At 37.5% G+C, this 14877-nt stretch overlaps 1 protein-coding gene across 2 annotated transcripts in view; it reads left to right on the top strand.

Annotated features, from left to right (window-relative positions):
- c11.1 (maestro heat like repeat family protein c11.1) overlaps positions 1 to 14877 on the top strand; it is a 763927-nt gene that overhangs the window by 515887 nt on the left and 233163 nt on the right. For both annotated transcript variants that reach the window (XM_090407949.1, XM_090407950.1), the window contains exon 30: positions 9976 to 10113. In XM_090407949.1, coding sequence (XP_090264075.1) covers positions 9976 to 10113 — 138 coding nt within the window. The remainder of the gene's footprint in view (positions 1 to 9975; positions 10114 to 14877) is intronic.

Below are 14877 nucleotides of genomic sequence, written 5' to 3'. Positions count from 1 at the left end.
GAAAGGGTATTATAGGCTATCAGTTGATAATTTTTTTTTATTTTATGGATGGTGGTGAGAGTACAAGGTTCATCTGTAAAAATTAAGTTTGTGTGCAGTAAAGAAAGGGGTGAGAGTTAGATTTTTCTCTCGCAAAACCTTCAGTGAGTGCATATATTATATAGCACATGGGTTTAAGAGAAGGAAACACAGCTGGTGTCATTGATGCATAGCCTCCCTTGAAGAGTTATTGACTCCCTGAAAGTCTAATAATAATAATACTTTTATTAAAAGTACAATTATTCACACATTAAATATTATTATTATTATCTCAAGACCCCCCCCCCCATGGAATCAAAGACTCATCTAGGAGGTCCTTTTGTCAAACACTGCACCTTATACACACTCAAATTCTCTGTGGACACCAAACTCTCAGGCAAGGCATTCCAATCGTTCACAACTCTGCATGCAAAAAACCTATTTGTCACTCCCTTGCTCATACCCTCCTTATACAGCTTCCAGGGATGACCTCTTGTTCTTCCCTGAGCTCCCAATGTTTTCTGTAAAACCTCTCCAACATTGATTCTATAACAACCCTTTACCAACTTGTAGGTCTCTATCATATCACCCTCCTCCTCATGTGCATTAGACTCTGCAAATTACATCTTCTCAACCTTTCCTCATATTCGACATTCCAGAGATCAGAAACTACCGTAGTCAATCGCCTCTGGACCCTTACCATCTCTTCGTCCTTTTGAAAATCAGGTGACCAAATCTGAGCACAGTAGTTCATGTGTCGCCTAATCAAGCCTCTGTCCAAAAAGAAACCAAACTTTTCGAAAATAGAAGAAACTAGTGGCGCCACCTGTTGTATCTTTTTGTTGTCGAAAGCGGTAACCTTCATGTGTTGTGTCAGCTGTTTATGACATTTGTTTCATTAGAAGTCGAATTATAGTGCCAAGAGTGAAAATGAGTTTCAAACAGAGAGCTGTGATTGATATTTGTGTTAAACTTGGTAAACGTTTTACTGAAACGCATCAGATGCTTCTAAAAGCATATGATGATGAATGCTTATCCCGTACTCAAGTTTACGAGTGGTCGTGAAATGCTTGAGGACGACGAAAAGCCAGGCCGTCCAAAAACTGGACTGAGCGAAGTTAAAATCCAAAAAGTGCGTGATTTCATCAAAGAAAGCACGAAATCATCCGTGAGATTGATTGAAGATGAACTGGGGATTCCAAAATCAACTGTGCACAACATTTTGACTGAGAGGAGTTTGGGCCTTCGTAAATTGATTTCGTGATTTGTTCCCCACAAGTTAACCGACGACCACAAAATGTATTGAATTGAACACTGCAAGGACCTCATCAAAACCGCTCGTAAGGACTCAAACTTCCTTGAAACGATCGGTACTGATGACGAAACGTAGGGTTTTGAGTATGAGCCTGAAACAAAGTGCCAGATTGCTGAATGGAGACCACCAGAAGAGGGACATCCAAAAAAAAAGTCGCTTGGAAGTCAAAAGTAAAGACAATGCTGATTTGTTTCTACGATTCCAAAGGCATTGTCCACAAAGAATTCATTCCACCTGGCTAAACGGTCAATGGTGAGTTTTATCTCGAAGTTTTGAAGCGACTGATACCGAGAGTTCGTTGCATACGGTATCAATATCATGATGCAGGCAGCTGGTCACTTTTGCACAATAATGCACCATCTCTTCGTTCGAACATTGTGAGACAGTTTTTGAGCAAAAACCAAGTTTGTGTGTTGGATCACTCTCCATATACACCTGATTTAGCACCCTGTGACTTCTTTCTCTTTCCCCGACTTCATTTGCCGATGAAAGGAAAGTGATACAACACCATTGAAAACGTTCAAGCGGCAGTAACCACAATCCTCAATAGTATCCTAACAACCAATATAAAAAACTCATTTAACGAATTAATTGACCATGCCAAACGCTGTATCCAAGCTGAGGGAGAGTATGTTGATTGAAATAAATGATTCGAATAATTATAATTGGCCGTGTTTTATTTTCTGTCAACAGTTTGGTTTCTTTTAGGACAGATGGTGTACAATGGAACAAGAATCTCCTTACTTCTACAAGTCAATTTTGGCAATGTGTCCCCTAAATTTCAGTCTTTATCCACTTTAACCCCAAGATCCCTTATTTCCTCCACCTCCAAAAATATATCCCACCAAGCATAAATTCACTAATCCAATGCACTACTACATTAATCTAATATCCAACCCCATTTGCTCTCATTTGACTATCAACTTATCATGTGGTAATCTATCAAAGCCTTTGCAAAATCTAAATATACTACTGTGTATCCCTCTCCTCTGTTCCAGGAAGCCGTCACCTTATTGTAATAAGTAAATAGATTACTAAAACATGACCTCCCTTTAGCAAATCCATGCTGTCCATCAAAGATATAACCATTATTGTCAACTCAATTCTGGATCCTAGTTCGTTCTCACCAGCTTCTCCAACAACTTAACCACAACACCTGACACACAGATAAGCCTATACAATCTTGCTCTCCTTCTACTCCTTTGGAATTCGACCCAGTGCAAGATTCATTTTAAAAAATGTGTCACGGCAGATGTCAGCTCCTGGCACATTCCTTCAGAATACGTGGTGATATATTATCAAATCTTGACAGCCTTATTAACATCATTTGCACAATTCCCCATACACATCTTGCTCACTTATGGTCAGTATCTCCTCCCTATCATCATCTACTCTCAATCTCTCCATGATGTCATATTCACGAGAATGAATGACCTTTATGAACCTCATTAAGTATCTCCACTATATCTTCTACATTAGTTGTCTTAATACCATTTTCTTCAATCAATGTGATTATGGAAGGATAATCCTTCCATAATCATTCCTTCTCTTGCTGGCTACATATCGAAAGAACTCCTTAGGATTCTTTTTGGTTCATTAGCTAACTGCTGCTCATACTTTACTTTTGCTACCAACCAAGTCATCCTCCTTACCTGGTCTTTTTGCAATTCTCATGGAATTGGTTATTACCACTTCTCTTATGATACCTCCATAATGCCTTATTTCTTTGTATTCACATGCTTAATCTTTTTATCCATCCATTTCACACCTACCTTATTTAACCTTCTGACCATTGGAATACATTTAGACATTGCTTCTACTAGATAGCTCTTGAATATTCCAAGCTGCATTGATCTTTTTTTCCAGCTAACTCCTCATTCAATGTTACACCTGCAAACTCTCTCCTGAGCTCTTCATAATCACCAGCCTTGTAATTCTACATATGCCCTTTTTCTCACAGAGTTCCTCACACTGCTGGTAACCACCCAGGTAATCACTTCATGGTCACTCTCACCAACTGGTGGGTGATTTGACACCTCATTTATAATTACATCCTCTGATGAGATGATCAAATCCAAGACCCTCAATCTTTCTTCTAGCCTCTCTACTTTGTATGGACTTAATTCTTTCTCTATCATCAATAGTACTCCCCTTCCCTTTTTACCCTTTCTATCCACACTATAGATATCATACCCTTCCATCTCTATTCCTGCCAGAATGTCATCCTCATCCAGCCATGTCTCACTTATTCCAACAGTTTTTGAGTGAACAGACTCAATTAATGCAATCATCATTTGCCTTGGTTCTTACACTTCTACATTTGTATACAAACACAGCAGCTTATTCCTGGATCTATTAGCCAGTTCCTTTGACACCACTTATTTGATGTGACTTATCCATGCTTAACTTGAGCCATTTCTTTTTCTCCTTATTCATCTTCGAACCTTCTTCAGATCCAACTGTTTTCCCTTGATCCCAGGTCATCCCCTTCCCTTTTTAGCTGCACATGCATTCACATCCTTTTGGAGTATCTGCCTTTCTCACACTGTGTTCCTCTGTCCACTCTGAGCCTCCCCATGTCCCTGTCTGTCTTGCACACCTGCTTTTATTCTCTGCACTATGCTGCTCACTTCTTCATTCACAACCACCTCTTCAATATCTCCTGTCTTACTCTCCCGTTCTTCCATATCTCTTACCACTTGATCAGATTCATTCTCTGCACTCACTTCTCTACCTTCCAGCAGTCTCTCTAAGAGACTCACAACAAAACTACTCAAATGCAGTCCATCGCTCTCTTACAGTTCACTTCATCCTTCAAACTCATTCCACACATTAACAAACTGCACTCCTTTCTCTTCACATATTTCTGCTAACATATCATTCATAATTCTCGCTCTCCACCTCATCTCACCACTGTCATACCTGGGCAACATGCTTACTACCTTTCCTATCACATTATTGTCTTTTATCTGTCTCAACAACCTCCTGATATCCAATTTGGCGTGTTCTTTGTTTGCAGTAAAGTCATTTGTACCTATTACAACTACCAACTCTTTTGCTCGCCTACTTCATAAATATAATTATGAACAAAAAATATTAAGCACTGCAGTGAATAAAAGTTTGTTTGAACAAATTCATTATTTTTTATGGATTACTGGTGAAACAAGTGCTGACTGTTCTAGAGTTTGTCATTTTGTTTGAATCAAAATGCCAAATAACTGAAAGCAAACCTATAACACATCAGTACCAATGTGTGATAATTGGTTCTGAAGAAAGCATGTTTAAGGCACTTGTTATGAGTACCTTAAACATACAATAGAACTATAATTTTCACTTAGTTTACTTGGAAAATAATGTGCAGGATAAAGGTAGATAGAATGAAAGAAGAAGAAGCAACTGCTCATACTTTTATAGGCTAAGATGAAGAAATGATTTTGGCTATTTCAGTAGAATACTGCCCAAGAATATACCTATATTCTTGTATAGATAGGTATAAAAAAGAAAGTGTTTGTGGGAAAGTGATTGGAGGAGTCTAAGCAATCATCTTTTAACAGACCTTCCTTTATCGGGAGGTTTTTGATCTAAATCTTCCCAATTTAGAATACTGTTCTTGCCCAGTGTTCTAAGGTTGGAAAGATTTGATATTTGTATATGGTTAGCAGATATATAGGTAATTGTACATTTTAAGCATAAAATGAAATCCAATTTTTGCAAATCAAACACAATTCGAGCATGTAGCATTACATGCAAAACATGTAATGCTATGTGCCAGAAGAAACTATAAATGTTAGTCAACCACGGAAGAAATGGATAGAAATCTAGGAATCATGCTAAATAAGGAGAGCTGAACTGAGTGCTTTCTTGCATGCAAGAAGACAATACTGTGTTAGTATCATTGAAGGCAATGTAAAATCTCATGATATGTAACGATGTAACTTATGTTCGCTTTTACATGTGTTTTTAAGGAGATTGCACTTAAAGAAATGTCCAATTTTGTAATAATCTTGTATTTATAATAACCTAACCTTGAGCCTTTGTCAAAATAATGTGCTGCATGACATCATTATGTAATGCTGTTAATTCATGTCCATATATGGCAATTTCAAAAGATGTGCGAAGTATGACTTCATATCTGAAGGTCAATATGTGACCATATATGAAAGGTTCAAGAAATGCACTCATGCATACAATGGAAGTCCAGGTCTTTATAAGCCAAATCATCATGAAGGATTTTTGTCTTAGGGTTTTCACCATCTCTTACCTGGGTCCTCCACCATGGGAGGTCCATTGTCAGTAATCGAAAGAGAAACATCATAGTTCTTAGTTTTCCAACTCTCCTACCTGGGTATCTGTTGCCATGGGATATATAGTGTTGATTGTTGGGATGTCTTGCTAAGAAAGAGCAGCACATTGTCACCATATTGGAGTCCTAAAGGACATAGAATAATCAATGACTCAGACAAATAAGAAATTTTGTGGGAAATCATGAACAAGCCAGAAGAAGGAAAGAAGTACAAAAAGGAGCACTTTCATGTGAACAAAAGATTTATGTAAAAAGCAGTACTGAACGAGAATTGTAAGTACTTATATATGTATTAATTCCAAACAAGAATATACATCAAGTGTGTGTGTGTGTGTGTGTGTGTTTATGGGTATAATAAGATAATGTATATTGATATTGAATTAAGCTTACTGAAGGTATGCTTTTTTGTCAGCTTGTGTATATTTGACTAGCAGAATATTCTAAATTGTGAATTAGCTTTAAAGGAAGAAAATTAGAATTAAGTTTGAATTAGGAAGAATTGAAAATAATAATGAATTGTAATGTAATTGTGTGTGTGTGTGTGTGTGTGTGTGTGTGTGTGTGTGTGTGTGTGTGTGTGTGTGTGTGTGTGTGTGTGTTAATGTCAATTGGATTGTGTAAATATTCCTTATTGATTTAATTAAGTGGATTGTGAACAACACATTTGACTGATTCTGTTAATGCACTATCCTGAAATTTTCAAACCTGCATAAGATAAAGTTATCAATAATTGAGCCACGACTAATTAAAGGTAAAGATTAACATAAGTGGGGAAATGCTAACAATATCTGCTTTGTCTAAAATCTTATAATCTGGCACTTGATACTTAGTCTAACAAGCACAGTAGAAAAACAATTGTTACACTATACAGTGTGAGAACGTAGGATCCAGTAGAAATAAATAAATAGTTAAGGCAGTCGACCATTCACAACAGTCAACAAGTTAAAGTAAAGAAATAACAGAAAAAAATGTAACAGCAAGATAGTTTCCCCATGGAGAACAGCAAGAAAATCAGTGTTTAAGGTATTGGTTATGGAAGATTTTGAAGTTTGTAATGTTTGCATTCAAAAAAGTTTGTCAAATGGAGTGTATTTTTCTTATTCTAACTGTGGGTAGGATCTGAGATTGGTGATATAAATTCATTGAAGTATAGGAGGATGAACATGGGCAAAAGTGATGCCCAGACATTGTTAGCAAAAACTTAATAATGAAAGCTATCTATGATTATATATAATGAACAACCAGAAAAAAGAAACGTGCAGTACAGTTGAAAAGGTGATGAGATAAGGTGGAGAGAAAGGAGTGCAGTTTATTAACGTGTGGAATGAGTTTGAAGGAAGAATTGAACTGCATAATAGGGATGGATAAAAAGAATAAGTAACTTTTCTGTGATGATTGCTTAGTACTCGTTAGGTTTATTTGGCAGTGCATTTCATCATCACTGGTAGTTGATCCATTAGGTCTATAGCAACATCCACCATGTATTTGATCTTGTTAGAGTCCACCACATGCTAAACAGCTTTAAACTCACTACTCTGTGGAAAGCTGTTACTAACATGCAGTCATAGCTATCTACATCCCCCTCTTTTTCGATCCTGACTATCCTTCTTAAAAATACTGTACCATTTACACTGAGTACCAATTAATATGAGGAGGTTTCAGAAAAGTAAGGTGAAACATTTTTTTTCTTAATCACGGTTAAAGGGAATGAGTTAAAACGCTGTGGACAGATAATCCCATTAATAACATTCAAAAATACTTCTATTGCAGTGTGGTGCTACTGTCCCCTCACAGCTAATTCCAGTTGGAAAATGGTGGCTACAATGCAAGTATGGTCCAAAACAGGTGTCCATAAAGTGATTTGTTTTTTTTTTTTTGCAAGCAAAAGGGGCTTCACCAAGTGACATTCACCATGAACTGGTTGCTGTGTATAGCAAAAAGGTAATGTAAATCAAAGAAGTAGGTGTGTTTTCAGTGAATTGAAAGTGCTGTGGTGACATTGAAGATTGACATCAGGTGGATTGGCCTAATGGATCAACTACCAGTGATGATGAAATGCACTGCCCAATAATCCTAATGAGTACCAAGCAATCATCACAGAAAAGTTACTTATTCTCTTTATCCATCCCTCTTATGCAGTTCAATTCTTCCTCCAAACTCATGCCACACGTTAATAAACTGCACTCCTTTCTCTTCACACATTTCCACTAACACATCATAATTCTTGCTCTCCACCTTCAAGCAAGACAGAAGACAACATTTCATGCATTAAGGGCTTTTTTCTTAAGACCAATGAGTGAAACTGCATGAAATTGCATAAGTGGTTGAACTTCGAATGTCTACTTTTATGAATTTGTTCACAATATCCTTGACTTTCAAAAGGTGTGCTCATGCTATGTGCACAAGGCAACATGAATGGGGGATGTGTCTGGAGAATATGTTGCGATACACTGACAAAGGCAAGGATTTTCTCACTCGCCTAATCACAGGAGAGAAATGTAGGTTCATCACTTTACCCTGGAATGGAAACATCCTGGAAACATCCATAATCTCCTGTGCACAGAAAATTCAAAACTGTTCCCACTGTCTGAAAAATCATGACAACAGTATTCTAGGATTGCCAAAGGATTCTGTTGGTGGAATTCTTGCTGAGTGGAAGAACAATCAATACAGAGCTTTACTGTCCAACTTTGAACAAACTGAAAGCCAACATTTGACTCAAACGACCAGGACTTGTGACAAGCAGTGTTATTTTGGTGCATGACAAATGCTACACCACACACTGTGGATACACTCATGAGTCATAGCAGTGTAATCATTAGGAAAATTTGCCCCCCCCCCCCAGACTCAGTGCCTTCAGACTCCCATTTGTTCAGCTGCTCAAGAAACACCTTTCTGGAATTGAATTGCATTCCACTTTGGATGAGGAAGTTCATCGGGCTGTGCGATGTTGGTTACTAGGCATGGGCACAGACTTCTTCAGTACCGATATTGATAAACTAATCTATCTTTGGGACAAGTGCATCAAAAAATTTGGATACTTTGTGGAGCATGTTCACTTATTTCCAGATGTATAATTTCAACATCCTATTATTAAACATCCTCAAGAAAAAATGTGTTACCTTGCTTTATGGAAACCTTGCCACTGAGACCCAGGTCTTGCTAATGCCAATAATTTAAGGCCACAAGGTATTCACTAAGGCATCAAACGCCACTCTTTGTTCCTCCTGGTATTTGTGTGCAAACACATAATGAGTTACTGTGATGCTTTCTTGTATACTCTCTTCTGTAGTCTGCATGACCCAGTTGGACAACTTCTAGATTTCTTTCATATCTAATGCTAATTGGGGGTGGGGGGTCTGTTTTTGCAATCTGCTTACATATTACAAGTGACAGTACATTGCCACTGGAAGGTAGGAAAAATTGTTTCGATTCACAAAGTGGGTCAGGGATAAAATTAAGGCTACAAATAAGCCAGTCCAGTCTGTGTGTCTGAAGTTGTTAAGGTATTCAAGAAGTTGGTGAGGACTAGTATTCAGAAGTGAGTTGATAATAGCAGTAGTCCTTATGATTTTCAGCATGGGTTTTTTTTGTTGTTGTTGTTGGGGGGAGGGGAGGAAGAGATCATGTTTCAGCAATCTGCTTAGGTATTACAAGGTGACAAATTCACTCATTAGATTTTTCAAAGGCCTTTGATAGACTGACACATGTCAAGCTAGTAGCTGAACTGAAACAGGTGGGATTAGATAACAGACTAGTAAGTTGGATAGCTGATTGGCTGTTGGACAGGTATCAGCAGGTTGTATATGAAGGAGTGGTATTCTGAAAGAGGAAGGTCACTAATTGAGTGCTGTTTTGGGACCATTGTTTAATTTGTATGTTAACGACATTGTGACCAACTTAACTGGAGATTGCAGCTGTTTGCGATGATTCAAAGTTGGAAGGGCTAAGAGCAGACATTGTGACGTTGCAGGAGGCAAATGAGTAGGCTGTCAGTTTAATTGGGACTTTTAGTCCAAATTAAAGCTGTAAAGGCACAATGCTATTCAAAAGGAAAGTTATTGTATAGCAAACTGTCCAGTATAACAAACTATTCTTGGTCCCTGTAAAATGTTTAAACCATTGTCATGACACAATATAGCCTCAGCTGCTGATATACCAGAAAAAAAATTAAACAACAAATCTAGTCACTTTGAAAATTCTTGTTGAAAATCTTTATTTTTTTAAAATGCAAAGAATGTTATTAATGCATTAAATAAAACTTAAGTAACCTTTCGTATAAATATTAAACTTTAATTTTTTACACTTTAAAGTTTCACACTAATTAACTTTTGTTTAGGTGTTCAACTGAAGCATTCAAATCATTCTTATTATGTGCGAAAGAAGATAAAATTGTGACAGCAATGGCAGATGGAGGATATTGGATGCTAATGCAGGACGAACATAAATATCCAGAAGCTGTTGCTGCTCTAGCATGGTATTAATTTTGATTTTTGTAAAAATTATCAATAATTGTTTTGCTTCTTTACGTGTTCTGTTGTGATATTATTTATATTATTTTAGGTTAGAGAAATAAGTCAGTTATGAGGATAATAAATGGTTAAAAGGGAGGAGACGGTGAAGAAAGGCTGTAATTGGCTATTTATAAGAGACAGTAATAGGAAAGAAGTTGGTTTTCAAGAGAAATGTTCCTTTATCTTTGTTTTTTTAACCAAAAAAAAAATTGTAGTGGACAAAAATATTAAATCCTTATGCGTAATGTTGTTTAAAAGAAGTATTTCAGCTGTGTACAAGTTCATCCAAAGATAAGTCTCGAATTTTTGGCAGATTCATTAGCTATACTTGTTAAGATTAGGAGAATGTTTCATACCCATTGCTAACTCTAAAAATAGTATTTTGACCCTATAATCACTTTTATATAGCGAATTAGAACCAGAAGAATGTTTGCCTGAAGGATAGCTTGACCGTTGCAGTTAAGCAAGATGAAAGAGTGGATGAGATTATTGTGATGGCGGGTATGATTTGAGAGCAAGTGTGAATTGGGTGGCAAGAGATCTTGCAGTTCATGCTAGAGGTTGTATGGCAGAACACAGAGAGAAGGAAGATAGTGTGTTACCAATTTATGGTAATACAGAATTGAGAACAACAATAAGAATAAATAGTATGATACCAGAATATGTCAAAAGAGAGACTTGGATTATATGGATGGCTGAAGTGCATTTGAGGACAGAAAAGAATTGTATGTGAGAATCGGCTTTCATTTGAATCAGAAAGGACATAGGCATCTGGAGAGAATATTGTTCTCTGGGCAAGGAAGAGTATTGGTGTAGGGAAACTTAAAATTATCAGGGTGGATGGAAGCAGGGAATAACCTCTTGTGGGAATAGTCACTTGGGAAAAAGGAAAACACATGGTGTAATGCAGAATCTAGTGGATTCTGCAAGAAATAATGATAGATATAGAAGCGCTGACAATGTGTTGTCTCTTTATATTAATACTAGGAGTATCCTAAATAAATGAGATGAATTAGTGATGCTGATAGTCTCAGCCTGTCCAAAGATTATTGGGATATTTGAGACAGTTGATGGAAGGTATTATATTGATAGAAGTAGCAAGATATAGCATTTTTTGTCAGGATAGGAAAGGAAGATGCAGTACCTGATTGCTTATGATAAGTGATGAGTTGTATCTTCTTAGAGTAGAGGATTTGCAGGGACAATGGCACTAATGGGTTTTAAGAGCATATTAGCATGAGATGAAGGCAGATGGGATATTTAGTGGAGTAATACTATAAACCAGGTAGCATAGAAGATTGAAGATCAGGAGAAGTTTGGACAGTTGAACTTGAAAGTGCAAAAAAAAAGTCTTATGGGAGATTTTAACTTATAGCAATATAAATTGGGAAGAGGGAACTGCATGTCGCAGTAATAAGGGAATGGAATTTCTGGAATTCTTCAGGATCAGATGTCTTAGACAACATGTTGTAGAAGGAATACACGGCTCTGGTTGTAAATCAGATTGCACCTCTGCCTCCAGTTTGAGTGAATAACCATGGTTTTGACTTGGAGGATGAATAGATATGCACGAATATCAAAGAGAAAGGAATTTATGTAGAATTATAAGTTAGGTAATTATAATAATCTTATATATCAGCTTGGGGCAGTTCCATGGGTGGAGGAATTGGAAAGGTGAGATATTATCAGTGAATGGGAACTGGGGAAGAAATATTTATTAGATGCAGTGACAAGTTATATACCTTGAGTGAAAAAGAGAATACAGTTTGGTGTAAAGAGTAGATGATAAACAATGGAACTGCACTGCAAGTGGGGAAAAAAAGTTATGGAAGAGATATAAGGAGAGGGGTGGACAGCAGATGCAGAAAGAACATAAGACTTGGGCTGGGACTCGCACTCATCTGAGAAATTTTGTTGTAATGTGGCCAGTAGGAGAAGAAATGGTTATGGGAGAATGACAGTGTTTGACAATGGAAGTAGAGTGACTGATCCCAAGACATAGCAGAGTTGCTTAATAAATACTTCATTAGGATATTTCATCCTGAAGTTTTATTACTAGAGGGTTTTTGGTTTAGAAGTTCAAGAGGAGAGTGTGTTTCAAATACTGAGTACTTGGTGTCATTAAAGCAATAGAACTGGATGGAATTTCATCATGCAGGTTTTGAGGGAATGCATTAAAGAACTGACAGCCTGTTGACTTGGCTTTTCAATGAGATTTTGGCTACAGGAAAGGTGCCCACAGAGTGCAAGAATTGTAAGATAGTAGTAATAAGTATTCTAAAGGTATTAATAGTATGGAAGTCTTAAATTATAGACCAGTTTGTATTTCATCAGTATTTAAGATTTTGGAGAAATTAGTGGTATCATACACATCATTAGGCAGATGAAGATGATGTTATCTGTGAGAGTTAGCATGGATTTGTTAAGGAGCACTTGTGTTTTGGTGATCTGATTTTTGTGTGTGTGTGTGTGGTTACCACCCACAAGAGGTTATTACCAAACCTATATTACAGTGGTACCATGGGTACGCTAAGGATTTTTTTCCCATTTTTGTCAATTTTATATATTTTTTGTAGTTTTTTATTCATTTATTTATATTTACATGGTCCAGAAAGCCTGCTCTAAGACCAAACATGAAACTTTTTCAAAGCACTTCAGACCTCCAATAAGCAGGGCAGTGGTCTCACACTGGGCGATGAAATTCATCTTCCATCTAAAGACAATTACAAACATCCATGTCCACAGCGGGATTTGAATCTGCAATCTGTTGGTTGGAGAGCAGGTACGCTAACCACTCAGCCAACCAGTGGCAATTGCCTTTTAAATAAAATAACAAGTGCAGTTGATGAGGGAAAGGCATATCATGAGATTTTTTTGGATTTTATGAAGACATTTTGACAGGGTCAAATATACTCATTGTGAATTATCAGATGCTGTATGGAGACTCCATTCCTCAGATATACCACACCAGTCCTCACCCCATGGTCCGATTGCATGCTTTTGCTATTCTGAAGGCTTCTGCTATTCAACTCTCTGAAGATCAGTCACTCCAGACCCACTATGCACCCATCTCATTGAGAATCTACCCCTCCCCTTCTTCTTTTTTCCAGTAACTTCTGTTACTGTTTTGAGAAGTTTTCCTTCAATCCTTTCAATATATCTAAAGTATTTCAGCTTTCTTCTCTCAGTATCTTTAAAGAGCCATAAATCTCTTCCAATCCTTTCTGTCATCCATCCATTTGACCACCTTTCAGTATATGATATCCTCAACAGCCTTCTGTAACACCATATCTCAAAAGCAACTATCCTTTACTTATCAGACTTCTTTAGGTTCCAAGTTTCACATCCATAAGTTGCTGTAGAAAAACAGCTGCATGCAGAATCTTGTTTTTGGAAATACATCCATCCTTCCAGATTTTAGACAAGAGGTGAAGCTGCAAATAGTTATTATTAATAGTGCCAATGTGGTAGCCCTTCAGAAGGATTTGAATAAGCTGGATAGATGGACAAATGAATGGGGTATCAGTTTAACCCAGCTAAATGTCAGGTCTTGAAGTTTGGAACCCATAGATGGGAAGCTGCATATTGTTTTTGGGGGAACTGGACTAGAGGAAGTGGATAGGACAAGGGACCTTGGGGTCATGATTGATAGACTTGTAGTTTAGGGGACATATCACAAAGGTGGGTGAAGGTAACCCAGAGTATTGCTGTGATATTGAAGATGACATTGACCAGCAGAGATAAACAAGTCATGGTTCCATTGTATAAAGTCCTTATCAGACTACACATGGATTATTCTTCTCATATTTAGTCAGCATCGTTTGAAGAAGATAAATTAACATTAGAGAGGTGTAAAGACTGATAACAAAAATATCAGTACTGTACAATGTTGCCTATGAGGATGGACTGAGGACATACAGACTGAAGAGTTTGGTCGATAGAAAAAAGAGAGGAGATATGATTGAGGCATTTAAACTGTTGAGAGGTAGTTACAGGGTTGAATCTGGGGAATTTTTGTATGGTAGATTAAAAGGAAGGAGCGAGAACAAGGGTTCATCCCTGGAAGTTGCGAATGGGAGCAGTGAGTAAAAAGGTGAGATAAAAGAAAAGAATTTTAAAAACACTTACACACAGAGCCAGAGCCATTTGTTCTAACGATACAGCTCTGACCACTGAACTCCAATACCTGCACCATACGTTCTTAGCCAACGGCCACAATCCCTACAAAATAGATAAAATACTACATAGGCCCATTACTCTGCCCTCCCCTAATACACAAGAATACAACATGACCATTTCTATTCCCTATATCAGAGGTACATCGGAAAAGATAGGCATAGTATTGTTGAAACATGGCCTTCGCACCACTTTCAAACCTCATGCCAAGCTGGCAACTCTGATCCGCTCGCCTAAGGATAAACTTCACCCTTTAGCACACCCAGGAGTGTATGAAGCTCCTTGTGACTGTGACTTGGCCTATTATGGGCAAACAGGAAGATCAGTGAACATCCGCCTGGAAAAACATGAAAGATACATTCGCTACTATTACTATGGCAAGCCGGGACTGGCAGACCACGCTTTGGACACTCCTTCACACAGGATTAGATGGAGGAAAACGAATGTGCTATTTTGGAGTTGTTATAGATCTGAAAGATTATTTTTTGAGTCAGCAATGGCTTTGAAGAATTCTCCCAACCTTAACAAATATGGTTGCATTAATTTGCCAA

The sequence above is a fragment of the Typopeltis vanoorti genome, chromosome 18, assembly GCF_054136105.1.
Source record: "Typopeltis vanoorti isolate ZY-2024b chromosome 18, IOZ_Tvanoo_1.0, whole genome shotgun sequence".
NCBI lineage: Eukaryota > Metazoa > Arthropoda > Arachnida > Uropygi > Thelyphonidae > Typopeltis > Typopeltis vanoorti.
This window is presented reverse-complemented; position numbering and strand designations above follow the sequence as displayed.